At 56.0% G+C, this 23,601-nt stretch overlaps 3 protein-coding genes across 3 annotated transcripts; 2 read left to right on the plus strand and 1 right to left on the minus strand.

The window, feature by feature from the left end:
* Nucleotides 1–14,850: 14,850 nt before the first annotated feature.
* COL26b_004665 (uncharacterized protein) lies at nt 14,851–16,263 on the plus strand (the record flags this gene model as incomplete). The annotated part of the gene is made up of 1 exon (XM_053177536.1): nt 14,851–16,263. The coding sequence occupies one exon, from the start codon at nt 14,851–14,853 to the stop codon at nt 16,261–16,263; it is 1,413 nt and encodes a 470-aa protein (XP_053038429.1).
* A 2,561-nt stretch (nt 16,264–18,824) lies between these two features.
* On the plus strand, nt 18,825–20,865 carry COL26b_004666 (uncharacterized protein; the record flags this gene model as incomplete). Its single annotated transcript, XM_053177537.1, has 5 exons — nt 18,825–18,955; nt 19,010–19,112; nt 19,164–19,680; nt 19,741–19,757; nt 19,807–20,865. 5 exons carry the CDS (start codon nt 18,825–18,827, stop codon nt 20,863–20,865), a joined length of 1,827 nt encoding a protein of 608 aa, XP_053038430.1.
* A 229-nt stretch (nt 20,866–21,094) lies between these two features.
* COL26b_004667 (uncharacterized protein) lies at nt 21,095–22,325 on the minus strand (the record flags this gene model as incomplete). Its single annotated transcript, XM_053177538.1, has 4 exons — nt 21,095–21,256; nt 21,323–21,504; nt 21,608–21,799; nt 22,223–22,325. 4 exons carry the CDS (start codon nt 22,323–22,325, stop codon nt 21,095–21,097), a joined length of 639 nt encoding a protein of 212 aa, XP_053038431.1.
* Between the last annotated feature and the right edge of the window lie 1,276 nt (nt 22,326–23,601).

Below are 23,601 nucleotides of genomic sequence, written 5' to 3' on the forward strand. Positions count from 1 at the left end.
CGATTATGGATGGTTGGGTGGCAGCCGGATCGGCCATTCGGCAACGGCTGCCACATGCGGATGTCCCGTTTTGTGAAGCCGTTGTCTTTTTGCATGATACAAGCAAGCCCGCCGTTCGAGTCTGGCAGGAGGAGAATAAGTCCGGTCGTGCCCCTCTTGGCCGAAGGGCATTTGCGGTCTCAATCGTGATTGGAAGCGTCACGGAGCGACGGAGAGACATTCCTTGGGTGCGGGCGGGAAGGTGGAATAACGTGATGGGATGTGATCAAGACTAGCATCAGCATTAGCATATGTCCAGCTGCATGGACAAGAGGGCTGTTGTTTTTGTGAGTTTTGAGATGGCAACGGGCGTGACTTACTGGCTTACGATGGCTCAGAGGTGTTGGAGGCGGTTGACGAATGTCTCGGTCCAATTTAGTTGGGGAAGAAACGAAGCTTGCCTTAGCGCGATGTTGATGGATGCGATGGGAGGGCTGCGAGAGGACATGGAGAGGGCCCTGAGCGCTTCTTCCGTTGGTCATGACGGAATGTGAGAGGTGAGGCGCTTGCAGATTGACTCAGCCATCCGAAACGGCATCTGGAGTGACAGACAGAGAGACAGGTCCAGGCCAGCATCGACCTTTCCGCCTTCCAGGTTTCCATCTGTATCCGTACCTACCTTACCTACCTCCCGACCAACCCAAGGTAAGGCAACGAAACAAAGGTTACCTGCCTCGGTGAAGCAGAGCACTTTCCCATGGCAACGGAAGTGCGTTGGTTACCGCCTCGGTGTGATGGGATGGATGCATAAAGTACGGGATCAGGTAAGGTAGGTCCTGCGTAGAATTCCAGAACACAGACTGCGGATGCAAGACCGATAGACGGGCAACCCAAACGCGATAGGTAGGCACGTCCAAGATGGTTCCTGCCTCTCCTGCCGAAACCCAGCATTCCTACCCCGGAGCCACCTGCCTGAGGTGAAGCAAGGTGAGGCAGGTGCCTTACCGAGGCCAGGGATGGCAAGCACGACGACGTCTGTTCCTGCTTAACCTCACAGATGCCTCTCCACCTCCACCCAACCCAGCATCACGACCCCAACTACCTACCTTACCTTCCTTACCTTAAGTTAAGGTAGGTAACTAGGTGTACCTCATGACTGCCCGTGGTGATGGGTGATGGAAGGTGCACCGCGACCTGCTATGGATTGCTCCTTCCTCCCCAAGCAAGTGCCTGCCTGCCTGCCTGCCTGCCCTTCGTCGATATTCCCGTCCCCCGCCCGCCTGCCCTGCGCTTCAAGCGTGCCGCGGAAAGCATCCCGTCGCCCGTTGGTGTTGCCAAATTAATCTCACAAGGATTCTTTCTCCCGCCGTGCCCACAAAATGTTTGATGCAAATCATCATCAACGGCACACGCGCACACACGACGCACGCCCTTCCTCTCCTCGTTGATTGACACGAGCCGTCACTTCTCCCAGGCATGTCCAATGTCTCTCTTCTCTTGGCCTGCTTCGAGCATGGAGAGGCGTAAGGGTACCCTCCAGTGTACGAATATGCATACCTTACGGACCCGGATGCATTGAGATAGGGTCGTCGGACAGCCTTCTCCACGAATGCTCCCTTCCCCTTGCTAAGGTACCTCGAGCTCTGCACGACCTTCCTCCACGCTGTCTGTCAGGCGAGGTTCCTGACTGGGGCTTCTCCCGTCGACTGCTCCGGAGTTGCTCCGGCGAAGCCATGTCGGCTCCAGTCTGTCCCGTCAACTTCGACCGTCGACGGCAGCGCCCCGGGTCTTATCGCGGGCTTCGATGGATTTGCCGTGCCCACAGAAGTTCCCTCCATCGTGCTTCGTCGCACAACCTGGTCTGCCTCAAGTCAAGATATCCTCGTACTTGGTCCACGATCATGTTTCCAGCCTGAGGAAAGCCGTGCTGTGTTGTCGCCAACGAGCCATCATCGTTGACACGCACAGGTGCCAGATTTCTCGTTGCCCTGCCTCGGCCACTTCTCCCGTACGCAATGGAACTCGGCGGCCGCATGCGCCGTTCGGCAACATGGGGGTCTCAATGAGCCCCCCGGAGGGTCCCATTCGTTGTTGGCGAGTCTGGCCCTCGTCAACGGGATGCTTGTCGCTCAATGTCCGTACCTGGCTACAGAAAACGGATACTGCAACTGTACCTTACCTTTCACGTCCAAAAACCATGCGACAACGCATCCATCGTCCGTCTGTGGATATTCGACAGAAATTGCTCGCAAGAAAGATCCCCAACCCGCCTTCCCGCCCACGCTACATCGTCTCTTCTGATACTCGACCATGTCCCTCCCTTCTCGTCTGCTCAACTGCCTCGTACCTTGGACGGTCGATGACCGACACGGGTGTGGGCTAACAAAGTACCTTGCCTTGCCTACAGCAGCAGCACTTTGAATGCTACGCCCTCTGACACTCACCAGCAGGCAGCGTGGAGTCAGGGCATGGTGGGATGCGCCTGGCCCCATTGGGAACTGCTAAAGTCCACCACAGATCACCGTCACAGGGAAGCTCGACCTTACTTCGCAGTAGCTTGACATTGCGAGGTGGGCCGCCATGGACAAGCCGTACGCACCGGTACGATGCCACTGGATGCTATTCAGCTACCTCGTCTTGGCTGGCATCTGATCCCACCACATCGCTAACTGTATTCCGTCATCCAATGGCCTCTGCTGCCGTCAATGGCGAATTGATCGATCTACTGCTCTGCAATCCGCCCGCCACCGTCCCAATTGCTGCTACACCATCTCAGCTTGCTCTGTCCAGCCGCACCGCACCGGAAGCTGAACCAACGCCAGCCGCTTGCACAAGAGTTTGCATGTCGCTACCAGCCGGATTTCCAGAAACTTGAGACGGGCCCCCAATGTTTGGAAACTATGGCTCTGTCCTTCCATCGTCTTCTGTCATGATTGACACGGCCCCGGGCGGAATGCAACTTGCGCGGCCGCTGAATCAGAGCCGTCACTCTGTCCTTACTGCCGAGGCGCATCGGCAGAGTTGCCCGCGCCGGATTGCCTGTCTCTATTGATATACAACGAACCACATTGGCTCTCCGCACGACCACGAATCGATCCATTATGCATAAAGCCCGCTCGCTATCAACTTCAACAAGGCATACTTTGACACGATATACCCGTCAAGTAAACAAGTCGGAGCTCAGTGGCCACGACGAGTCATGGCCCCGTCGAGTGAGCGCGGCCAGCCAGCCTGCGATTCCGGCACACTGCGGGACCTGCTCCTCATCAGCGCTCCCGCAATCCGCACGCCTCAAGACCGAGCCGACACCAGCGGAACCCCCGTCTTGGAGACATCCGGCCTAGGATCACTGAGTGTACGACAGTACTTACAGCATGCATTCAGCCCCCCTCCCCAGTTGCCTGCCTGCCCAGCCTCGCTATCTCCCTCCACACTGCGACCAGGCTCTTTTTCTGCAACTGGACACGCTCCGGTCGCACCCAGGACCCGTAGAGCTATTCACTTGGCTACGTTTTGCCGGAAAGCAAGGCCTTTTTCCTGTCGCTAGGCCGAGGTGCCGAGACAGCAACAACAGCATTGGTACCAACTGTGTCACACAGTAGGATATCATTCCTACCTTCAGTACTAAGAGGCGATGGAGAGCGTAAAAGACACGAACAATCGAGGCTCATTTCTCATTTCACATTGGAGCTCTAGCCAGCAGCTTATGAAGACGTCAAGCCCCGGGCAGAAGATCGTCTGTTCCCTTGTCTATTTAGAGCGCGAATCGCGACTGATACTCTGGGGCAAGCGGCCAGGGACTCCCCAGAATGTTTTAGCCTCTTCGGACACAGTCCATGGGCAGGTACCTAGGTATGCCTCAAAGAGGCGTGCTTGAAGAATGGCCGCCGTCCGGTTCGGATGACACACGGACCAGAGCACGGAGCAGGCGTTGTCAAGCAAATGCCAAACGTAGAGGAGTCGCTGGTTGTCAGATCGGCCGCCATGCACTCGCAACCACTCAACTCTCAACCTCAACTGCAAGTCGCACTCTCATACTTCCACGACCAGCGTTGCAACATATCCGGCGAAAAGGTTGTCTTTTGCAGGAAGCTCGGCATGCTTCTTAACAACGGAAGCATTGCACAATAATCAAGTTTCCAAGGCAAACAAGCCCACTCTGGAGCTGTTGGTGGAGGTTGCATAGGGTGGAGGGAGGTGACACACGCTCACTCACTCGTCCTGCTTCGTCGGATGTTTCTTCAGGGTCCACTATGTTACTTGCGCCCACACGCACCTTTCGAGAGACAGCATTCAAGCTTGAGCCCACTCGGAAAACTCTGCATGGAATCGCGGCATGAGTATGCAGACTATCAAACTGCCAGGCGACTCCATTCCGGACTCAGACAGAATGGCCTCTATCACTTTGTGAGCTGTCAAGTATCGACAGTAGGCTCGTGTTTAGAACGCAGGTGCCGCCCGTGTTCCGCGTGTGTGTGCTCTCTTGAGTCTCAACATGCTGACACTCTTCTCGTACAGAACCTCAATGACGCAGCTTCAGACTAAGACAGAGGGCGAGACTGGCAAACTTCATATCTTGACGTCTGACCTGACGACAGCATGTGCAGGTCCAATATTGACTCTATGGCCTGATCAGATCGCGATCTGATGCGACCAAGCTGGAGTAAGATCAGTCCTACCACGAGCTCCTCACATCTCAGCTGCTCGGCCGTCTCCACAGTGTCAGGTCCCTGCACAATGCAGTTTAAAATACTCGTCTGGCAGGCTTCTCATCGCTGATACCGGCCGTGCAGCCAACCGTTATGGTTGCCAGCGTCGGAACTGCGGGCGAGTTGCGCCGGCAGACCCGGCGTGCTGCAAGCCGGCATTCGTCAACGGTCGAAGCCAAGAAGCGAGGTCACGGAGCCTAGAACGTGGTTTCCTTGGTCGAGAGGCGCTGGAACCGCTCCCAAACTGCTGGATATCCATGGTCTGATTCTCGCTGGAAGAGACGCACTGGAACCCCCGCCTGCGTGTTTCGCCCTGGCCGGCAGCCTCCTATCGATGGCTCACAGTATTTTCATCCCGAATGACCGGGCCATTCGAAGGATCCCCAAGCATATCGCAATCGTCTCTGGAAAGCATACAAGTGGGCTAGAGCATGTACATTCTCGTAATGGTCCTGCTTACTGTGACCTCTTGCAGTGTCTTTTCATGCAGCAGCCTTCTTGTTCCGTCATTCCTGCCCAGCCAAATTTTACCCCCGCGGCTTATGTGATGGTGTCCTAAGGATTCTCCGTCATCATACGTCAGGCCCCAGTCCCTTGGGTGCGGCGGGGAGTGCCTTGGGTGTCCTTCTCGTGGAAATCTGGGCAGGCTTCACTTCCACATTTGGATGGTCTATACACCCACGCGGCCTGCGATGGATCCAGGCCCTGATGACAACCCAAGGTGGGAATGGTGAAATAGTGCGGGAAGCATGCTTCGGGGAAGCAGGAAAGCACATTCCGGAGTGGGCGATCTTGGATGATGCGCATACAAGTACATCCTCCCAGTCTCATGCACCGTTGTTGCTGTCAGTCTGCTGGCTAAACAGAACTGCAGGTCCAATCGTCTTTGCTGGAACATACTGACGCCGCACAGGCTGCAGAGGCCAAGGAAACCCTTCTGTGAGCGAGATTTCCCTTCCAACTCCGCTTTGTCATTATGAACTCAGTTATCCGCGGCGTTGGAGTGCGTACACGCTGCTGCATACGTTGCAGCGTCGTGAGCTGTCCAATCTCTCTAATGCAAGTCTCACAGGGTGCAAGGTCCAAGGGTCGATGCGGCCTCGTCCATTTGGTAGTCCAAGATGAGCTGTCGACTCTGTTATTCCGGACGTTTCTGGCGAAATCATAACACTTGCGCTATTGCGAGTTATCTGGACGATTCTGGAACATCAGTGTCGAAACTCATACGATGATGGCTGTGTAACCGAAGACGCCTCTGCCGCCGCCATTTGCTATGGCGGTGTGGTGACCAGGGCCAAACCCTCACACAGACGAAACGGATTCTGTTGGCTGGGCAAATTCCTTCGCATATCCAAAATGCACGACTTCGCTTGGTCTCGGGGAACTTCAAGCCGGAGGCGTGTCCATCACCATGCAAGGTGACCTACATTGCCATCATACGGCATGATTGTTGAGGCCGATCGAATGAGCCTTCTAATGGACTGCGCCGTTTGGAGACCAGCCTTTGCGCTCGTCTACCAAGGGCTTCCAAGTCGTGATGAGGACACACCTCAAGAGAGAGTCAGTACATTCAACTCTCATTGATCACTGTGACAGGCCTGGTGGCAATGTGCGGGCTACGGGACAGAACTGGCGCATTGATGCATCTCTGCTGAGAGTTGTGATGATACGGACTTCGCCCCAGGTGAGTCAAGCCTCCACAAAAGGTCTCTCCTTTATCAAACACGAGCCATTCACTGCTCGAGAATGACTTCGCCTCCTGTCCTGCCGTAACCCATCTTCCCGTGGTCCAAGAGATAAACGGTCATGGGACCTGACTGATTCGCGTCCAGAAGGACCGGCAAGTCGCCCCAAGATCTGGCAGGCCCGTTGAAGAACGTGGGATAGCTGTCAAGTGACCTCGGCGTCCTTCCATTTCCTATCTCGACTTCACACGCCCTCCTAGGCATCGTACGCCCTGTATTGGCCTTCATGATCATCGTCGGACCTTTCCACAATCGCCACCTTCCCCGCATGCGAATTCAAATCTCACGATGCTCAGTGGTGAAGCCCCTGGACGGGCGGCCCTGAAGCCTCGACATGCTTACCAGATCCGGCCTGATGAGACGGACAGCCTGCCGTAGACTCCGAGAGAATGATCTAGGTCCATGGATCAGACACCGACAAGGACCGACGAGATACCTCATTCTACCTACCGAGTACTTCCCTGGGCCATTGCTCGAGACCTGAAGATCCTCTAAGCGCCTCGACGGGCAACGAGTGGCTATGCTCTCCATATACACGGGGTGTGTTCGGGATTGTGCCATTTTCCCGGTACCGGAGCGGCAGCGCAGAGTCCTCTGGGAGGCTGCTTCAACACGCAGTGGATCTTCATCCTGCAGCTCTGGAAAGCCGGAGGGGAACAATCAAGTTCCAATGCAAGCGAACGTGGTCACTGTGCGAGATCCCTCAAGGATCGTTTGGTGGACGTTGTGCTCCGGGAAGAGAAGGTATTCGAGCAGAGATTTGTGCTGTCTCAGATGCCTGAGCCGGTCGAGAAACGCGGCCGTGTTGAACGAAATGAGGCATGGCACTCGCCGTCTGTTCGACACCCTCTGCTGCCGTTTGAATTGATATCAGGCTGAAGCAGTAACTCATCAGGGGTTCGGGGTCAGTGCTTGGCTGACAGAGTGGTTGAACGCTCAGCCTGAGTCAATTGAGGATTCACAGAGACAAGTGTCGATGAATTGCGGCTCTGAAAGACAACAGGTTTTAGCAGTTGCTCAAAAGAGAACAAACAACGTGGAACAAAGAAGACAGAAATTGCGGGACCTGGCATTAGGTGGCCCGTTGGGCACTCAGTCAAGGATCGACAGGAGCATTCGGCCGGCACGCGGCAGCCTTCTCACCTAGACGAGGGTGGCAAAGACAGGAGGCACACACTGATCTGCATCAAGCTTCGGGCCAGAGGCACACAACTGCTTTGACGAATGCGCGCCACGCTCGTCAAGTAACAAGGCCTTGTCTCGCTCTTGGATAGCCGCGCGATGACCTTGGAGAGGTGCGACGCGGTACCGGGTGACGGCGTGCGACTGGACGCCGTGTGCTGTATGGGGGATTGTTCCGTCAAGCGACGGACGACGTTGACGATCCCGCGCGACTAGCCGCTCCTCAGGACGTCATCTCAACTTTGAGATACTGACCCGGGCTTTATCCAAGTCAAAGATGACCTGATATCACTTTGTTCCCTTCCTGGTTCAACAGTCGGTTGCCTTCTCGTGGACAAAGCGCGCGGCCTCGACATCTGAAGCAAGTCAGATGCGCAGATTCCATGTTTGGTTTTGTGGGAACGCGATACTTAACTCCAAAGGGCAGCGGGTCAGGTGAGACAACATATCGTAGCCCAATCTCAAAATAAGCCAGCCGCCTTGGCTGGGAGAAGGAGGGATGCGGGATGTGCGACAGTATTGTATGCCTAAATATCACAGGTATCAGACCACTCCAAAGACGACCGGATATCATTAAGATGATATTACGGCCGCAGCGAACCGGGGTCTGTAGCGGATGCCGCCATGCCGTCACATGATGGCATCATCCCACGCAGAAGGAAACTGGATGGGATCACGAGATCCTTCCGACATGCTACCTACATATACACTATGCATCAGCATTTGCACACACGTAGGTGACATTGAGGGAGGAAATGCCGTTGACAGCCGATGACGACGGCGGGGGAGGTGACGTTTCCGTGTCTCTCTCTCTTCCCCCTCCCTACTCTCTGGAATGGACCAGCCGCGAACGACACGTTCAAACCACCCCGCGTTTTCTTTTCTCTCCCATTCCAACCTCACCACCACCCCGCAAGCGTCCAGCATGGCAGGCATTCTTCAGCGGTGACCTATCGGGGCTTTATCGTGATACGTAAAATCGAACTCAGATTGGCGTGGAATAGGAATTGGGCTGGGCGACGGTTTCACTCAGGACGTTTTCAAGCCCCCTGATCATCCTCTCCCTCGAGCCATCATCATCGCCTACACCATCGCGAAATTCGTTTTCAAGCCTCTTTTCACTTCGTGGAACGTAAATGATCTCCTCTTCACATGGTGTGGACATCTGTCATTACGTGCGAATCACACAACTTCCCGAGATATGGGACCGTATCGTGTGTCTTTGCTTTTTCTTCGAGGTGCAATACACAATGTCCGTATGATACTTGAAGTTTTGTAAACTCCTCTACCTAAATCGCCTCGTCATTTCCAAGACAAAAGAATATGCCGTACAGAACTAAGTAGGCACAGAAAATAGACAGTCTTCTGACGAAGTACTACGCTTATATCCATCCGCGGGTTTGTGTTGTAGGTGACGGTGGATTTCTCCTCGGGCCAGGCCTTGGACACGTACGAGTAGACGGACGGAGAGATGGCCAGAAACTAGATGATGCCAGGTTTCTGGAAGAAGGACGTGATGCTGCTGGAAAGCATACATGTGCCAGACACAACGACAACAGCAACAGCAAGACAACATGGACAAACGATGCGAGCGTCGCTCCGTCATGGACGAACAACGTTGCGTTGTCTTGATTGCATTGCGCGCACCTGAAGGAATGCTTAAAGTGAGGCCTCTCTGGCGTCTCAGATGATCGATCACGTACAATGACAGCCTATACATATCGCGTATAAGTCTTTTCCCTAGCAGGAACACGGCCAACGATCCAGATACTGCCCCCTTGTTCTAGAAGGCAGACGAACTGTTGAGGCAAACATGGGGTCTTTCAGAATACAATGATGCGTTTAGCAAACTTTCAATGTTCAGTCATTGCCACGCAAGGGTTGCTTTCTTTCGACAATTCTCCTTTGACAATGTGTTGGAATTCGAGCATTGCATGTCAGCCTCGTTTCTGAATATCGCACCATTCCTCGGTATGAATATGCCGTGTAAACCCTGTAGGATGAGTTGAGTTTCGTTTTCTAGCCAACAACTGAGCTGATTTTAGCTATCCGCATTGTTGGACGAGAACATTGTTGGATGATCAAAAAGCTTTCTTCTCCTCCCAGACAACAAACAAGGAGTTTGTTTCCTCCAGGAGCCCGTGTTTACAATGCATACACGACAAATGGCCAGTTGTCGTTGCTCTCAAGAGAATTTCGAATGGATTGGGGAGGAAGGACCAGTTTTCTTGTTTAAACTCTAACATATATTGGGCGAGGACAGCAAAGCGGTTAAAGCGGTTTGATCTTTATGCTTCCCCCCCGTTTTTGTTCGTTCAGGCGAGGGAGGAAGGAGGAGGAAGGGCTAGACTTTGTGACACATCACGCCTACGCAAGGGACAGTTCCTGGCTCCCACGCGACGGTCGGTTGTCCGTGAGATAGACAGATGGAGATAGACCGGTGAGACTCCGGGGGGATGACGATGTGCGATTCGATTCGCTTTCTGGAGAACTTGGACAGGGTGGGTGTCGCTTGCTGGCCCGGGTGCCAAACGCCGGCGACGGAAGTCTAAATCTGACGGACTTATTTTTCTTCTTTTATTCTGTCAGTTGTAGCCGTTATGTTTTAGCATCAAAGTGTCAAGTGGCGTTTGATCTGATCTCTCTCCGCACCCGAGTTCTCCAACAGAATACTGTGGTAGGCAGATGGAGAGAGCCCGAAGAGAACAACTATCCAGCCGTGCGCCGTTCGCGTTCCGGAATTGCGATGTTGGCGGCAGCTGGGACTACCCCGATGCGGGAAGCGGGAGGACAGACAAGGTCGAGGTAGCCAACACGCAAGGTTGGACTCCTCCTCAGTCCATCATGGTGTGTCATCTATTTCTGGCTTGCTGATGCTGCGCGCGGGCAATAGTTCCCGTAGGACGTATGCGCCAACCTGCGGGATTGGGGAGCTATCTTTTCCCGAGCAGGAGGGTCGGCGAATGGGACGAAGAGGAGGGGAGGAGGAAAGGGCGGGGGTGCTTTTGTGAACCAGGCGTAAGCAGGTTCAATGAAGAGGAAGGACACAGCTTACTGTGGTTTGCTTGTGTGCTTGCTTGCCTGCTGCCTGCATGCTACCGCAGGACGCTCATGTAAGAGTTGTGCGTTGATTGGTGTAACCTACTTCTTACACACAGGATTTCTTGCAAAATCCTCCCGACATGCCCGTTCATTGTGTGTTGGGTATACGCGTGTGCGTATGTGTGTGTGTGACAGGAAGGGAGGTTGGTCAAGTCTTGAACACGTCTGGATCCGGGGTTTTTTGCATGATCAAGAATGTGCGCTGGCCTGTTCGCGACATCCGTGCAGCGGACGAAACATGGTTCGAGATGCGACAACTCGAGATTGAGTTTAGATGGGCATGAGTTCGGGGAGAGGGGCCGGGTCGGAGGAGAGTGGGACTGCTTAAGGTGCGGGTTTGAGCGGCAAGGCGTTGCTCAGAGTGGTGGACGATGTTGGCATCGCGAAGCCGGCCATGTGTCGTACCTCATCCGGTGGTTTGATAATTTTCTGCTGCATCGTGGGACTCGAGCACCATCTTATCTTCACTGTGTAAGACGTATGCGTGGGCGTGACAGGATGCCGACGGAAGACAGGGCGGGTTCAGGTCCAATGAAGCCCCTCAATAGCGGACAGGCCGGTCTACACGAACGCTTCCGAGAGCCCACGTACAGCGGCCGGGCGGCGCAATTATTGTACCTCATATGTAATTGCTTAGAGTATCCGCTGCGAAGCTGCAAGGCGCTCCGGTGGCGGGGCAGACGGTCCAGTAGGCTTGGGCAGAGTGGGTTGTGGTTGGTGGTGGTGCGTTGCTGCGCCGGGCTGGGCTTTTTCGTCACTTCACTCTGCTGGCCTCGCTGTGAAAGTTGATTCGTGAAACTGCTACCGGGCCAGGTGCGGGGGAGCAGCCTGTCAGATGGAGAGGAGGCGGAAGGAGGCAAAGCAGGAATCAGTTGTGGTTGTTGACCATGGTGGTGGTGGTGGCGGGCGGCGGGCCAACTAGGCTGCGCGGGAGACATTCGCAGCTGAGTACAGATGCAGGGCCCTGAATCGTCGATGATGGCGCCGCCGGATACTACTGAAGACCAGCCACGACGATGACGAGCCTCGGGCCGCTTTGCTACTGTCTCCAGCTTGCCTGGCTGGGTAGGTTTGACTTGGCAGTTGGCTTTGCATCGAACGATGAAGATCGACCCAAGGAATGCCACTTTGTCATTTGACTTTTCCAACTCTTGAGAGAGAACACACGCGCTCACAAAGTCTGATATAATAAGCATCAGAGACAAGCTTCTTCCTGTTTGAGTGAGGCATTTGACGATGTTGATTGGGGGGAAAGCCGGCGTCATTTTCGCAGGATGCAGGATGATGTGGGGGTGGGTGCGCCTGGAATTCGGGCCGGAAGGTTCATGTTGATTGAGTGATTTGATTTGAAGATTCTCTGCCCTTTGGCGTTTGCGAATGGCTGATAGTGGTGGCCAAGGAAGACCATGATTTGCTGCCAACGGAAACAAGAAACTGTGCCCGTTCCTCGGACTGCCCTCTCCTTCCCTTCATCCTCGAGTCTCGTTCGCATGGGGACAGCATCCCGTGAACTGTGAGCCTGACTGGGAATAGACCGCAGCCGGACGGTGAGTGGTCAAGACGAGGATGGGGTGGCTGGGGACCGGGGACGGGGATGCGCCAGATGCTGGGGGTAAACGGGGCCGTGACATTGACGGCTCTGGGATTTGGCGCCTTTTCATTCGCAGACTGTTCGCCTTTAGCTCGATGCAGCGCTGTTTCAATTCGAGAACGACGGGATCGACCTGTGCCCCCCAGACTTTGTCGCGTTGGTCCTTCGTCGTGGTCCCTCCGACCTGTGCTGCCTTTTGTTCTTCCTCGGAGCGACTCTCTGACTGTACATCCGCAAACATACAACCAGCTTCCTGGAAGCTACCCCCCGAGCTGCATTCGCCACTAGCGAGCGAGCTGAAGAAATTGCAAGTCTTGAGTCGGCGGGCTTGTGGTGTTTAGATGATACTGTTCCGAAGCAGAGCAAACTGAGGGTGACCTGCCAACCGTCCAGTTTCTGTGTAACTGTGTAAGGTTGTGCCTGTGTGCGCATGCTGACGGCCCTGGACGCAAGGTCTCTGCAGAACTGGGTCGTTTCGTTCCTCTGAGTCTGCCCGCTACGTCCATCCCATTTCATCCCATCAATCTCAGACCGTTTTTGTCCCTGTTACTGTTGCTGCTTCGGCCTCTTGGCTGGGCGCAACGCAGGATTGCCAGACGCACTTCTTGCGTGTGCGCGCGCGTATGTGCGTAAGTAACGAGGGGCAATGGGCGACGACGAGGAACTCGTGTATGTAGGTCACGTTCTTTGGCGACTGCGCTCGGCGTCGAGGATGTGCTCAGCAGAGGCAACCCATGTCACTGCCACTGCCAATGCCAACGCCCAGCCCAGCGCCAGTGCTTGTTGTACCTCTCCCACCGCAAGTTTCTCTGGTGCTGGTTTGTGTCGGTGTTTGTTCCTCTGAGCTTCCCTTGCCTTCCGTTTCCTTCCCACCACCGCTTGCACGGCTTCGCTTCGCCCAGCTTCTTTGCCATCAGCGACGTCAAATCCCCCCCGTCCGTTCCACTCGTCGACCCCCCGGGACGGACCCAGAAAATATTCATTAGTTTTGTTTTCGAGAACCTCCAGTCCGGGTCTCCGTCCCTTCTTGAGGCCTCTCATTCGGCCGCCCGAGGTCCACGAACCCGCCTTTTCTCTCACAACATTGGTAACGCCCGCTTGAGGGGAGACCCTTGGAAAAAGCCGCAACATCAACAAAACATCTTGGTCGTGTAAACAAACCCAACCCAGGCAATAGAAAGTAGTGTAGGAAAAAAAAAAAAAAAAAAAAAACCGCCGTCTGGTCGGTCCTTGGCCCAGACAACGCCGAAAGCAACCGTGGAACAACAGGCCTCTGGGCTTGTCCTGAGAGCCCGCAACCTTAAAACCGGTTGGCAAAAGGTTCCAAGGACGCCACACCATTGCTTCTGCTCTAGAAGGGTGACCCCTCCTTTCTCTGTCAAAGTCTCGTCTCGTTCCTGCTCGGTCGGTCGGTCGCCTCTGATCCTTCCTCCGGGCGCATTTCTTGGTTTCCCCCACGTGCTCCATGCCAGTTGGGAAAGGAATGAGGCTGAATCAGGCGTAGCCAAGCGGGTTGCGGATACTCGGCGCAGGTCTGGCGGTGGCCTGGGCTCGCTGCGGTGTCTCTGGCCTGCCGCCGATGCGGACGCTGGCCCTTGTGTAGCTGGCTTTGGCTCTGCGGTTGGGGTGTCGGTCTGGCTGTTCTTGTGTCTCGTTTCCCCGTTCTCGTTTCCCCTCCCCTCACCTTGTTTCTCTCCGCTGTCCCGTTGGCGAGCATCTTGCACTTTGCGGCATTGTCAACAATAAGAGCGGCAAGGTCGACGCCGAGTCTGTTGACTTCTGGGAGCTTCGGGTCGAGCCGAGCAGGCTTGCAATCACTGATTCAGACCCTCGAGGGCAGAGTGAGCGAGTTGCTGAAAGCGACGGGTGAGGCAGGCCGAGACGACCGCCACATTCTCTCTCCATCGATCCATCCATCCCCCATCCTGGGCCGTCCCATCCCATCCTATCCCATCCCATCCGCCTTGTACTCCGCCCATTCCGCTGCGTCAGCCTGTCGCTCCCACCCTTCATCTCGCCCATTAGATAACCCCCGGCGCCGCTCATCTCGCTCCCCCTCCCAGCTGGGTCCAACACTCACCGTATGTTGAATGACATGACCGACGCGTCTTTGACCCTGTGGATTTAAGTCGTGCGCACACCGTCACCTCCACAGACACTCGTCTCTGGCACCGAAACATTGCTGCCGCTCAACGTCGCTGCAGCCATCTCCTCCGTCGTCGTCGTTCCGCTCACCTGGTGTACGATCTATGCATCTCGACTGGTCTTCATTGTCGCTGTAAGAGAGAGGCGTCTCCAAATCGGGGGAGCGGTTTGCCGCCCGGCCTGCATGGTGGAGGAGTTCTTCTGGTCTGGCAGTACGCCGTAGCCAATCGCCAGTTGGACGAGACCGCTTGGAAACGACGACAGGCCACCACGATCAAGCAGTGGTGCTCGGTTGGTCGCAAGGAAAGCAGGACCTCGACGTTGACTCTGGTTGCACAGTGCAGCAGAAGAAGAGCCGTGTAGGAGAAGGACCGCGGGTGTTGTTGCAACTGTCGCAATGGCGTCGTATGCAGACTTGCCGGGCTCTGCGTCCACAGGCAAGCTGTCGAAGTCGCGCAGTAAGACGGTGGTCAAGCCGATATTGAAAAAGCTGTCGCACTCGGAGAAGAATTCGCTCGACCTAGACCGTGGTTGGGATGAGCAGACGTCGTTTGGCAACTACGGTGGGAGCCTGGGGAGAGAAAGGGAAGGCTCGTTTGGAGGGCGGGACGTCAGCTTCAGCATCTCGACTACAGAGCTCAACACTGGAAACAGCAACGGAAGGAGCAAATTCAGCCACGCGCGGTCAACCAGCGGCACCTCCCACGTCAGTATAGCAACCAACGGCAGCGGCCAGCGAAACGGCAGCTTCGTCCACCCTTTCCAGCAGACGCCGCGCACCTCGACACCGCCGCTCTCGTACGCCAATTCCTTCACCAGCTTCGAGAGGGAAACCACCGCCGCCGTCCCCAGCGGCCCTCGCGACTACTCTCCCACCATCACCGAGGACGACGACGACCTGCTCGACCAGCATCACTTTGGCAAAACCTCAAGTCTCCAACGCCCCAACTACCACCCAACACCCCCCTCCTCCACTACCATCGTGAACAGCTCAACATCGTATCCCCGGCGCCCGTCATTAACCAGCCGTACGTCATCTTTATCCGACATCCACACCACCGGACCCCCCTCTCTGCGCATTAACACCAGCCGCACAAACTCCAACGCAGCCTCGTCGCGACTCGTCCACGTCTCAAGCCACTCCGACATCAACATTGTCGGCAGGAAGTCAGAGTCTGCCACGGTCTCCAGCACTGCGCCTACCTTTTCGCCATTATCAACAACGTCCCCTTCCACGTCAACCACCGCCATGTCTCCCCTGCGAACCTCTCTCGAGGGCTTCCGCCTCCGCTCCCGCTCTGAGCTGGACTCCAACTACCACCAGGAACGCATCCGAGAGGAGAGACGCCGCTGGCAGGAGAAGGAGCGCCTCAAGGACGCCAAGAAGGCCAAAGAAGACCAGCGCAAGCAGGAGCGCGCAAACCTGAAGGAAGCCCAGCGTTTTGAGAAGGAACAGCAGATGCTGCAACAAGAGCAGCAAATCCAGGCCAAGCGAGAGGCCAAGGAGGCTGCACGCAAGCAGAGCTTCACCAACAGCGCCCGCAACAGCTCCAGCGAAATCATCCGCCCTTCCATCAGCCGCAAGAAGACTGCCCCTGATGCTGAGAAGGTGGCCATGGGCGAGCTTGGATTTGCCGGTCGCAGCTACGAGAGTACCAACCAAGGCCAGGCGCCTGTTGCTGACCAGAGCACCTTCGAGGGTCCTCGCCGCTCCTTGACAGCCAAGCGCAAGACTCAGGGTGCCTGGACCAGCTTCGTCTTGTGGTTCCGGACCAGAATTCTGCGGCTGAACAACATGGCCAAGCGCTAAACTTCTCTCTACATATCCTTCTACGCCCACTCTTGATCTGTCACGTCAAGTTGCAGAGGATCCCTCTCTCAGGGGCGGATCCAACGCAACTGACGCCACATATCTCAACCATCACGGAACATGATACACAAGCGACCGCTTCCAGCATGATTAAGACAGATTCGATCATCATGACACGGGCAGACAGAACTTGTCACCTGCATTTTTCACATTCACCATATACCCCCAAACACCACACACCGCCCTTTCACGCGCAATGCCTCCTTTTACGACATTGCCAGTGCCCTTTCAGAGGCTTGGGCACCTTTCATCACTATTTCACGCTCTCACACCCCACGATTATGAACGGCATTCACACGAAGTATCGGCATGGGCAGATGAGCAAAAAAAGAAAAAGGTTTCTGTTTCCTTCGTTTTATATTATGGATCGGCATGGCGTTTTCGGAATCTTTTTCTCTCTCTCTCTGGCATGAGACACCACCACACATCACCTCCCCCAGGAAAAGGAAGGGAGGACACTCGCTTGGGTGCCGTTGGAAACGGCTTGGACAGACTTTGGAAGGCACTCCGACCTCGGCCCAAGGGCATTCGAGGAGGGACCTTTGGTTTGGGACGGCGTTTGGTTCGAGCGAGCGATCAAGCAAGCGAAACGGGCTCGTCTGGCCTAGAACAGGCAGACTGCTTCCCACAGTGGAAAGCCGGGCCGTATGTAGAAGTATAGAGTCAATGGATTGGCTCCTTCAGGTCACACTCGATTTCTCCTCCTGCTCCCCATGTGATATTTCATCTGCTGAATAATGATGCCCCCCGCCGAGCCAGTTGCGGTGAGGCTTCATCCCGTCGTCCGACTACAAGCCATCCGGTAGACAAGCTCTTTCGCAGAGGCTCCTGTCGAAGCATTCCCGTCCGCCGCGCGCCGCGTTAGCTTCAGAGCTTGCTCATAGTGGGATGGCGGGGTAAATGTGTCAAAACACAAACGCTGACGCCCCTAGCGCCCACAAGCCGGGCCATCGTGGGAGTTCGTTGATCATGGGGGACCCTGAAATCGCAGGCGTCCCGTCGCGGAGCGCGTGTTTGAGCATCTTATCTGTTTTCCCGTGGCGAAACGGGTGACCTCGGCGCCTGTGACATTTCACAATCTAAGCGATGCAACCCCCATCTTGCGCCTTCACATCGTGGTATCTGCGGAGTAAGTAGCGTACTAGGTAGGTACCCCTTGCGATTAACACTGAAGCTATAATATCCCAGCAGAGAATGGACATGTTCGTGGTGATAATGGCTTGGCGGACGGGGTAGGCGCTAAGTGTTCTCCAGGTCGCGTGAGTGGTGTCCCAGACATCACAGTCCGACCGGCGGGAGATCGGCTGGATGAATCGACCGACCTGGTGAGAGCTCAGGTACGTGTATTCCGTAGAGCGGTCTGGGTCTTATCGATAGCGCTGACCTAAGGTAAGACTAGAAGACTAGGTACCTGATGAACTAAGGCACCTACCTACTACCTACCTTACCTCAGGCAGAGGGACGAATGGATATCAGACCGCTTGCAGCGTTTTCTGACGCTGGAGCGGTCTGCACGGCACGGAGACAGACTGCGGACGGGATACAAATAGAAACTTGGCATCAGACTTAATAGGGCCCAGTGATGGAAACAGCCGGGCTGCACATATCGGTGCATCATGTCCTTGACAGAGCCACCTCCCTCGTTCCTGAACGTGGCTGTTATTGTATGAGGTGAGCATCATCTGGCCGTGCTGCATTGCTTACTTTCGTTTGCCTCACAAGCTTATTACCCAGAATATTCCCGACGGCTCGCACCACTTGCCATGCCGAGGCAGGAAGCTCCTGCGAAGATGATCATCCCTGCATTACCTCGCTGGTAGGCTATCGCACCTGCTGAAATATGGGGCTTTCAGCTGCTAGGTAAGCTCGGCGCTGTGAGGAAAGGATACAGTGTAGAGCTTCTTGTGGCTCCAGTGGATCCCGAGTGAGTGGAAATGGGACGTGACGGGAGACACTGGCGTCGCTCCCGTACCAAACATCGACAGCCAGATCTGTAGCAACCTACCCAAGATAGTGCAAGCTAAGAGATCTAGAGCCCCGAATCTGTTTCGTTTCATCAACCATTTTCGCCCCAAAGGCAGACAGCCCAAGCACTCTGAGAATCCCACGGCAACCCAACGTCCGTCCGTTCGCTGGTGAGGCAGAGACGACACAACCAACACACTGCAAAGCTCCAACTCTCCCCCGTCCTACCTTACCTTACCCCAAGCTCCGAAACTCTAAAGCTCCAGCCGAGCCTGAACTTCAAAGCTCCCGCCCCCAACGTCTTCCCAACGGCATCTGATGCCGGTTGCCTGAGCTGTAATAGCAGGAACGGTCATTTCATCCTGTGTTCCGCCTCGCGGTGCACTCTACTTCAGCCCCTCGTCCTTTCCTTCTCGTGTTCCACGATAGTTGCTTGACCGTCACCACTGCTTCCATCGCAACGTACGGCCCAGCTTCTCTGTGGAACGAAGGGACTAGAGAATAACACAGCTTAAACCTCAATTGAGTCCGGGATCATGGCTCCGAACCGCAAATACGCCAATTACCCCGGCGCCCGGGAGGGCCCGACCCAGGTCAACACCAACATCCAGAAGGAGGATCAGAACCCCGTCCTTCGCGGCTGGCCTCTAGTCGCTGGCTCAACCATGTACGTTCAGTCGCTCATTGTCACCCATGGCCCACTGGCTAACCTCCAACACAGTCTTGCAAACTCCGGCGCCGTCCAGCGCTTCTTCTGGAGCAACGCCAAATTCGGTTCCATTAGGGACCTTCCAGGCCTAGATGACTACAGATACCGCTTCGCCGTTGGTATGCCCAGACCTTGATTCGGTCGTAGACTCTAACCCAGTCCCCAGCCCGACGTCATCTGTCTCTCCGAGACGGGATCCCACCCGGAGCCCATTCCCTTCTCCGCAGAGGTCACCACCCCGGCCCCAGCAGACCAGCCGGCCCGCTACCTCTCCAGCGCAGACTACCATGCCCTCTACAAGACGGGCGCCGTCACCCCGCTCGACGTCGTTCAGGCCCTGCTGCCCCTGATCCGACGCGCCGAGGGCCACCCGCCGCCTCAGACGGGTCCGTATGCGAACGCCTGGGTGGCATCCCACGGCCGCGAAGACCTCGCCATCGACGCTGCCCGAGCTTCCACCGAAAGATGGCGCCGCGGCGAGTCCTTGGGACCCCTCGACGGTGTTCCCATTGGAGTGAAGGATGACATCGACGTGAAGGGATACGTCAGCCACAACGGCATGCAGTACCGGCCCGACCTGCCCTGGTTCAAGCCCGCCGAAAAGACTTGGTGGCCTGTCGAACAGCTCGAGGCAGCCGGTGCCATAGTCCTAGGCAAGAATGCCATGCATGAGCTCGGTGGTGGTCAGTCACAAACCCCCTTTCACATCATCTAGTATAAGCGCAAGCTAACCTCCCACGCAGACACCAACGGCTGCAACGTGAGGAACAAACCTAGCTCCCATTGATTACCATTGCTAACCCTCGTAGCCTCGCTGGGGAACGCCCACAAACTGGCACAACAAGTCCTACTACCCCGGCGGATCCTCCTCCGGAGGCGGGTCCGCCCTCGGCGCCGGCATCGTCCCCATCTCCATCGGCACCGACGCCGGCGGCTCCATCCGCATCCCCTCCTCCTTCAACGGCATCTACGGCCTCAAGCCCTCCCACCACCGCACCTGCGCCATGAACTCCTCCATGTGCGTCGTCGGTCCCCTCGCCGCCACCGTCTCCGACCTCACCATCGCCTACCGCCTCATGTCGCGGCCCAACCCCGACGACCCGATCCAAGGCCTCTACACCCCGTCCATCCCGCCCTCGCCCTCCGCCCCCAAGACGATCGCCATCGACGAGGCGTGGTGGTCCAAGGCCTCAGGTCCCGTCGCCTCCATCTGCCGCGCCGCCGTCGACAACTTCAAGTCCCAGGGCTACTCCGTCGTCAACATCCGCATCCCCTACCTCCGCGAGATCCAGCTCATGCACTCCGCCACCTGCGTGACCGAGATGCAGGACCTCGCCCGCCACCGCCACCCGGACCCGGCCGCCTGGCAGTCCATCATCAACCACGCCAACAAGGTCACCATGTCCGTTGGCACCCAGACCCCCGCCGGCGACTACATGAAGTACAACCAGCTGCGCGACCTGCTCATGAAGCACCTCGCCCACCTCTTCGAGGAGAACCCCGGCATGCTCGTCGTCACCCCCACCACGCCCCTCCCCGGCTGGCCCAAGCACCCCGGCGACGAGGCCTACGGCGTCTCCGACACCAACACCACCATCGCCAACATGAGCTACGTCTACGTCGCCAACGTCAGCGGGTGTCCCGCCGTCACCGCCCCCGTCGGCTACGTCGACCCCGTTCAGGGCGAGGGCAAGATCCCCGTCGGGCTGATGGCCATGGCGGAGTGGGGATGCGAGGAGCAGCTGCTCGGCTGGGCGCGCGAGGCGGAGACGTATCTGCACAAGGAGGGCCGGCAGAGGCCCGAGGGCTGGGTGGACGTGATTGAGATGACCAAGAACGGGGGTCTCGAAGCCAAGAAGAACATCTAAAAACAGTGCTGCACTTATTGTGGAAAAGAAAATCGGGGGAAGAGGGATTGTGATATATCACGTCATATTCTTGTGGTGTTTGGACAACAATAACCGGAATTCTATCAAGCGCTAAAGACAGTACAAAGAGGCAAGTAGCTGTCGCGTCTACCGCTCTCATCCATAATCGTCATCATCACATCGTACCAAATGAGCTCTCCCCCCTGCTCTCAGAATGTGAGCCCTGTCCTCACTTGGTAAGGAACTTGGACGCCAAGCCCATAAACCCACCCTTCTGCTCTCCCTGGCTCTTGAAATACATCTTGAGCGCCATCTCGCCGGCCTGCTGGATCGCCGACTCCTTGCTCGTGCCCTCTGCGACCTTGCCCTGCGACTGGCGCTGGTCGAACAACTGGAACACACACTCACGCGTTAGCCATCCCGTCTCCAGCGTGGAATGGAGAAAATAAAGACTCACCCGACTAGCCTCCGCCATGGCAAGTCCCATAAACCCGCCCTGGCTCTGCTTCTGCCCGCCCGTCTCGCCGCTCGAGAACATCTTGAGCGCCTGCATCGCGGCCGCGGCACCAAGGCCCTTGTCGTCCGCCTTCTCGCCGTCGTCGTCGTCGCCAAAGAACTTCTTGTGCTTCTTGACGGCATCTGTTTTTACCAAAATAAACATTTGAGTATGAGCATCGCAACACATAACACAGGCAACATAACTCTGTAGTAACGCAAGGATCGCAGGAGTGCCACCACATACCGTCCTCATCAATATCTTCATTAGCCAACTGCCCCTTCTTCTGCGTCAAGGCGCCCAATACAGTTGAGAACAGGTCCGCGTCGCCGCTGGAACCTGCGTGGCGCGAGGCCTGGTGGGCGGCCTGTCGATAATCGTCATCGTCGTCGTCGGGAAATGCGCCGCCGCCAGCGGGATAGTTGCCGCCGTGAGCCTCTGCGCGTCGAATAATCAGCTTCGGGAAACTTTGTGAACAATTCTCATGTCTCTCTGCAAAAGCAAAGAAAAAAAATATGCGGGTTCTTTCTCTCGGCAAAACAAGCCCCCCTCCCAATCCCTCATAAAATGCAATCTTGACAAACCCCTGGAAGATCTACAATAGATAAACCGATGTTTGGATGAAGACTAGGGGGGACCGCAGAAACCAAAAAAAGTAAATAAAATGCAAAACATCAAAAACTTACTGTCGCCTCCAGGAAGAGGTTGGCCTGTTGCGTGGCAATTCACACACTATCGTCAGTAACAAGCTTTCTCGCTGGGTGAGGGGCGCGGGGTAATAGGGGGCGCCTGCCGGCACTGGGACATCTGGATGGCGGGGTAAAGGTAGGTAGGGGAAGGGTAAGCTTGGGCAGCGCGTACCGTAGCCCTGCGAGGAGGACTGGTGCTGCGACGGCTTGTCGTCGTCGTCCTTGTTCAGGTACGCCTGCACCTTTGACTGCGCGAGGTCTGCGAGCTTGTCCATGTTTGTTGTGTATGATACGTGATATGTGGTTGCGAAGATGCAAAGATATGAAGCAGTATATGTTCTTGTTAGGAAGAGAAGAGGGATTTACATGTGCCTGGGTTGCAAGCTCTTGTAGCTGGAAGGCCAGCCACGTCTCCGCAGGACAGACGGGCGATCAATTGTCTCAGGACACCCTGAGTTGGCCATGCACACCAGCAGCTGCGACGAGGAATATCCAACGAGCCAATGGCTGATGCGCGTTGCAGCCATAGAGGGGAGCAACATGCGTTTCTCAGCTGCCATGCCTAGCGCGCCCCGTTTCGTGAAGATTGTTACCAGTGACGCAGCAGACCTGGCGTAAAGACTGGTTCAACAGCTCGCGCCTACGATACAAACGTCGTCTCCCATCCGGCTTCGTGGGTTGACTGATGACCAGCACTGCGTGTGCCTGGCCCCCTCCACGTCTGATGTGCCTGTGCTACGGAGTCCCACCCGCCCCATTCAAGATCAACCACCATGGTCGCATCCGCAGGTGCATGCTCGTCCCGTCCAATCATGGCTCCCGTGCTGGGATGGCCTGATTTGTCCTGGATGCAAGGTCGGAGCCTGTTCAGCAGTATTCAGGGCTCAGCGCAAACGAGTTGTTTCAGGAACCTACCGGCCTTCCTGTAGACGTCTATGAGCAGCACAAGTGTGTCGATAGTAGTGGTCAAAAGTGACTCTCAAGGCACCCTACACTGTCATGTTCGACAAAAAGCTGAGGTCGTCCATGACTGGGCTTACTCACTCAGTGGTAGACAGTGGGCATGCTCACAGCCGCCGTGACCAACGAGACGCATCGTTGGAAGCCCCTCATCTGAGAGGCTCCATTTAGATATCACTTTTTCTGCAGTCCGTCCTGTCTGGCCAGGGTCTTGGCTGACCGCCAGTCGAACCGCCTCAAAATAGACAATTAGCCCGCGAGGGCCCGCCAAGCCGACAAAATTCGATGCCACCAGCAGCATCAGGCTTGGCGGGCGGCTGGTAATTGAAAGCAACATGGCTTGAATTTCGCTGTTGAGACTGCCCATCTGAAATCTCGCGCTCCTTGTCCCATGACCTGGTGTCGTGTTTAGGTATCTCGGTTGCTGCAAAAAAAGGCTGAAAACAAAACGGACGGCCGTATGTTCGTCATAGTCATAGCTGCGCCGTGCCCTCTTCCAGACTCCAACGCCGGTGGACATCATGAAGTTCCTCCGCCTCCCTCTCTCCGCGGGCACATGTCGATAGATGCGGCAGCGTCGACCCATTAACT

Source organism: Colletotrichum chrysophilum (genome assembly GCF_026319265.1).
Source record: "Colletotrichum chrysophilum strain AFK26 chromosome Unknown scaffold_29, whole genome shotgun sequence".
NCBI classification, from domain to species: domain Eukaryota; kingdom Fungi; phylum Ascomycota; class Sordariomycetes; order Glomerellales; family Glomerellaceae; genus Colletotrichum; species Colletotrichum chrysophilum.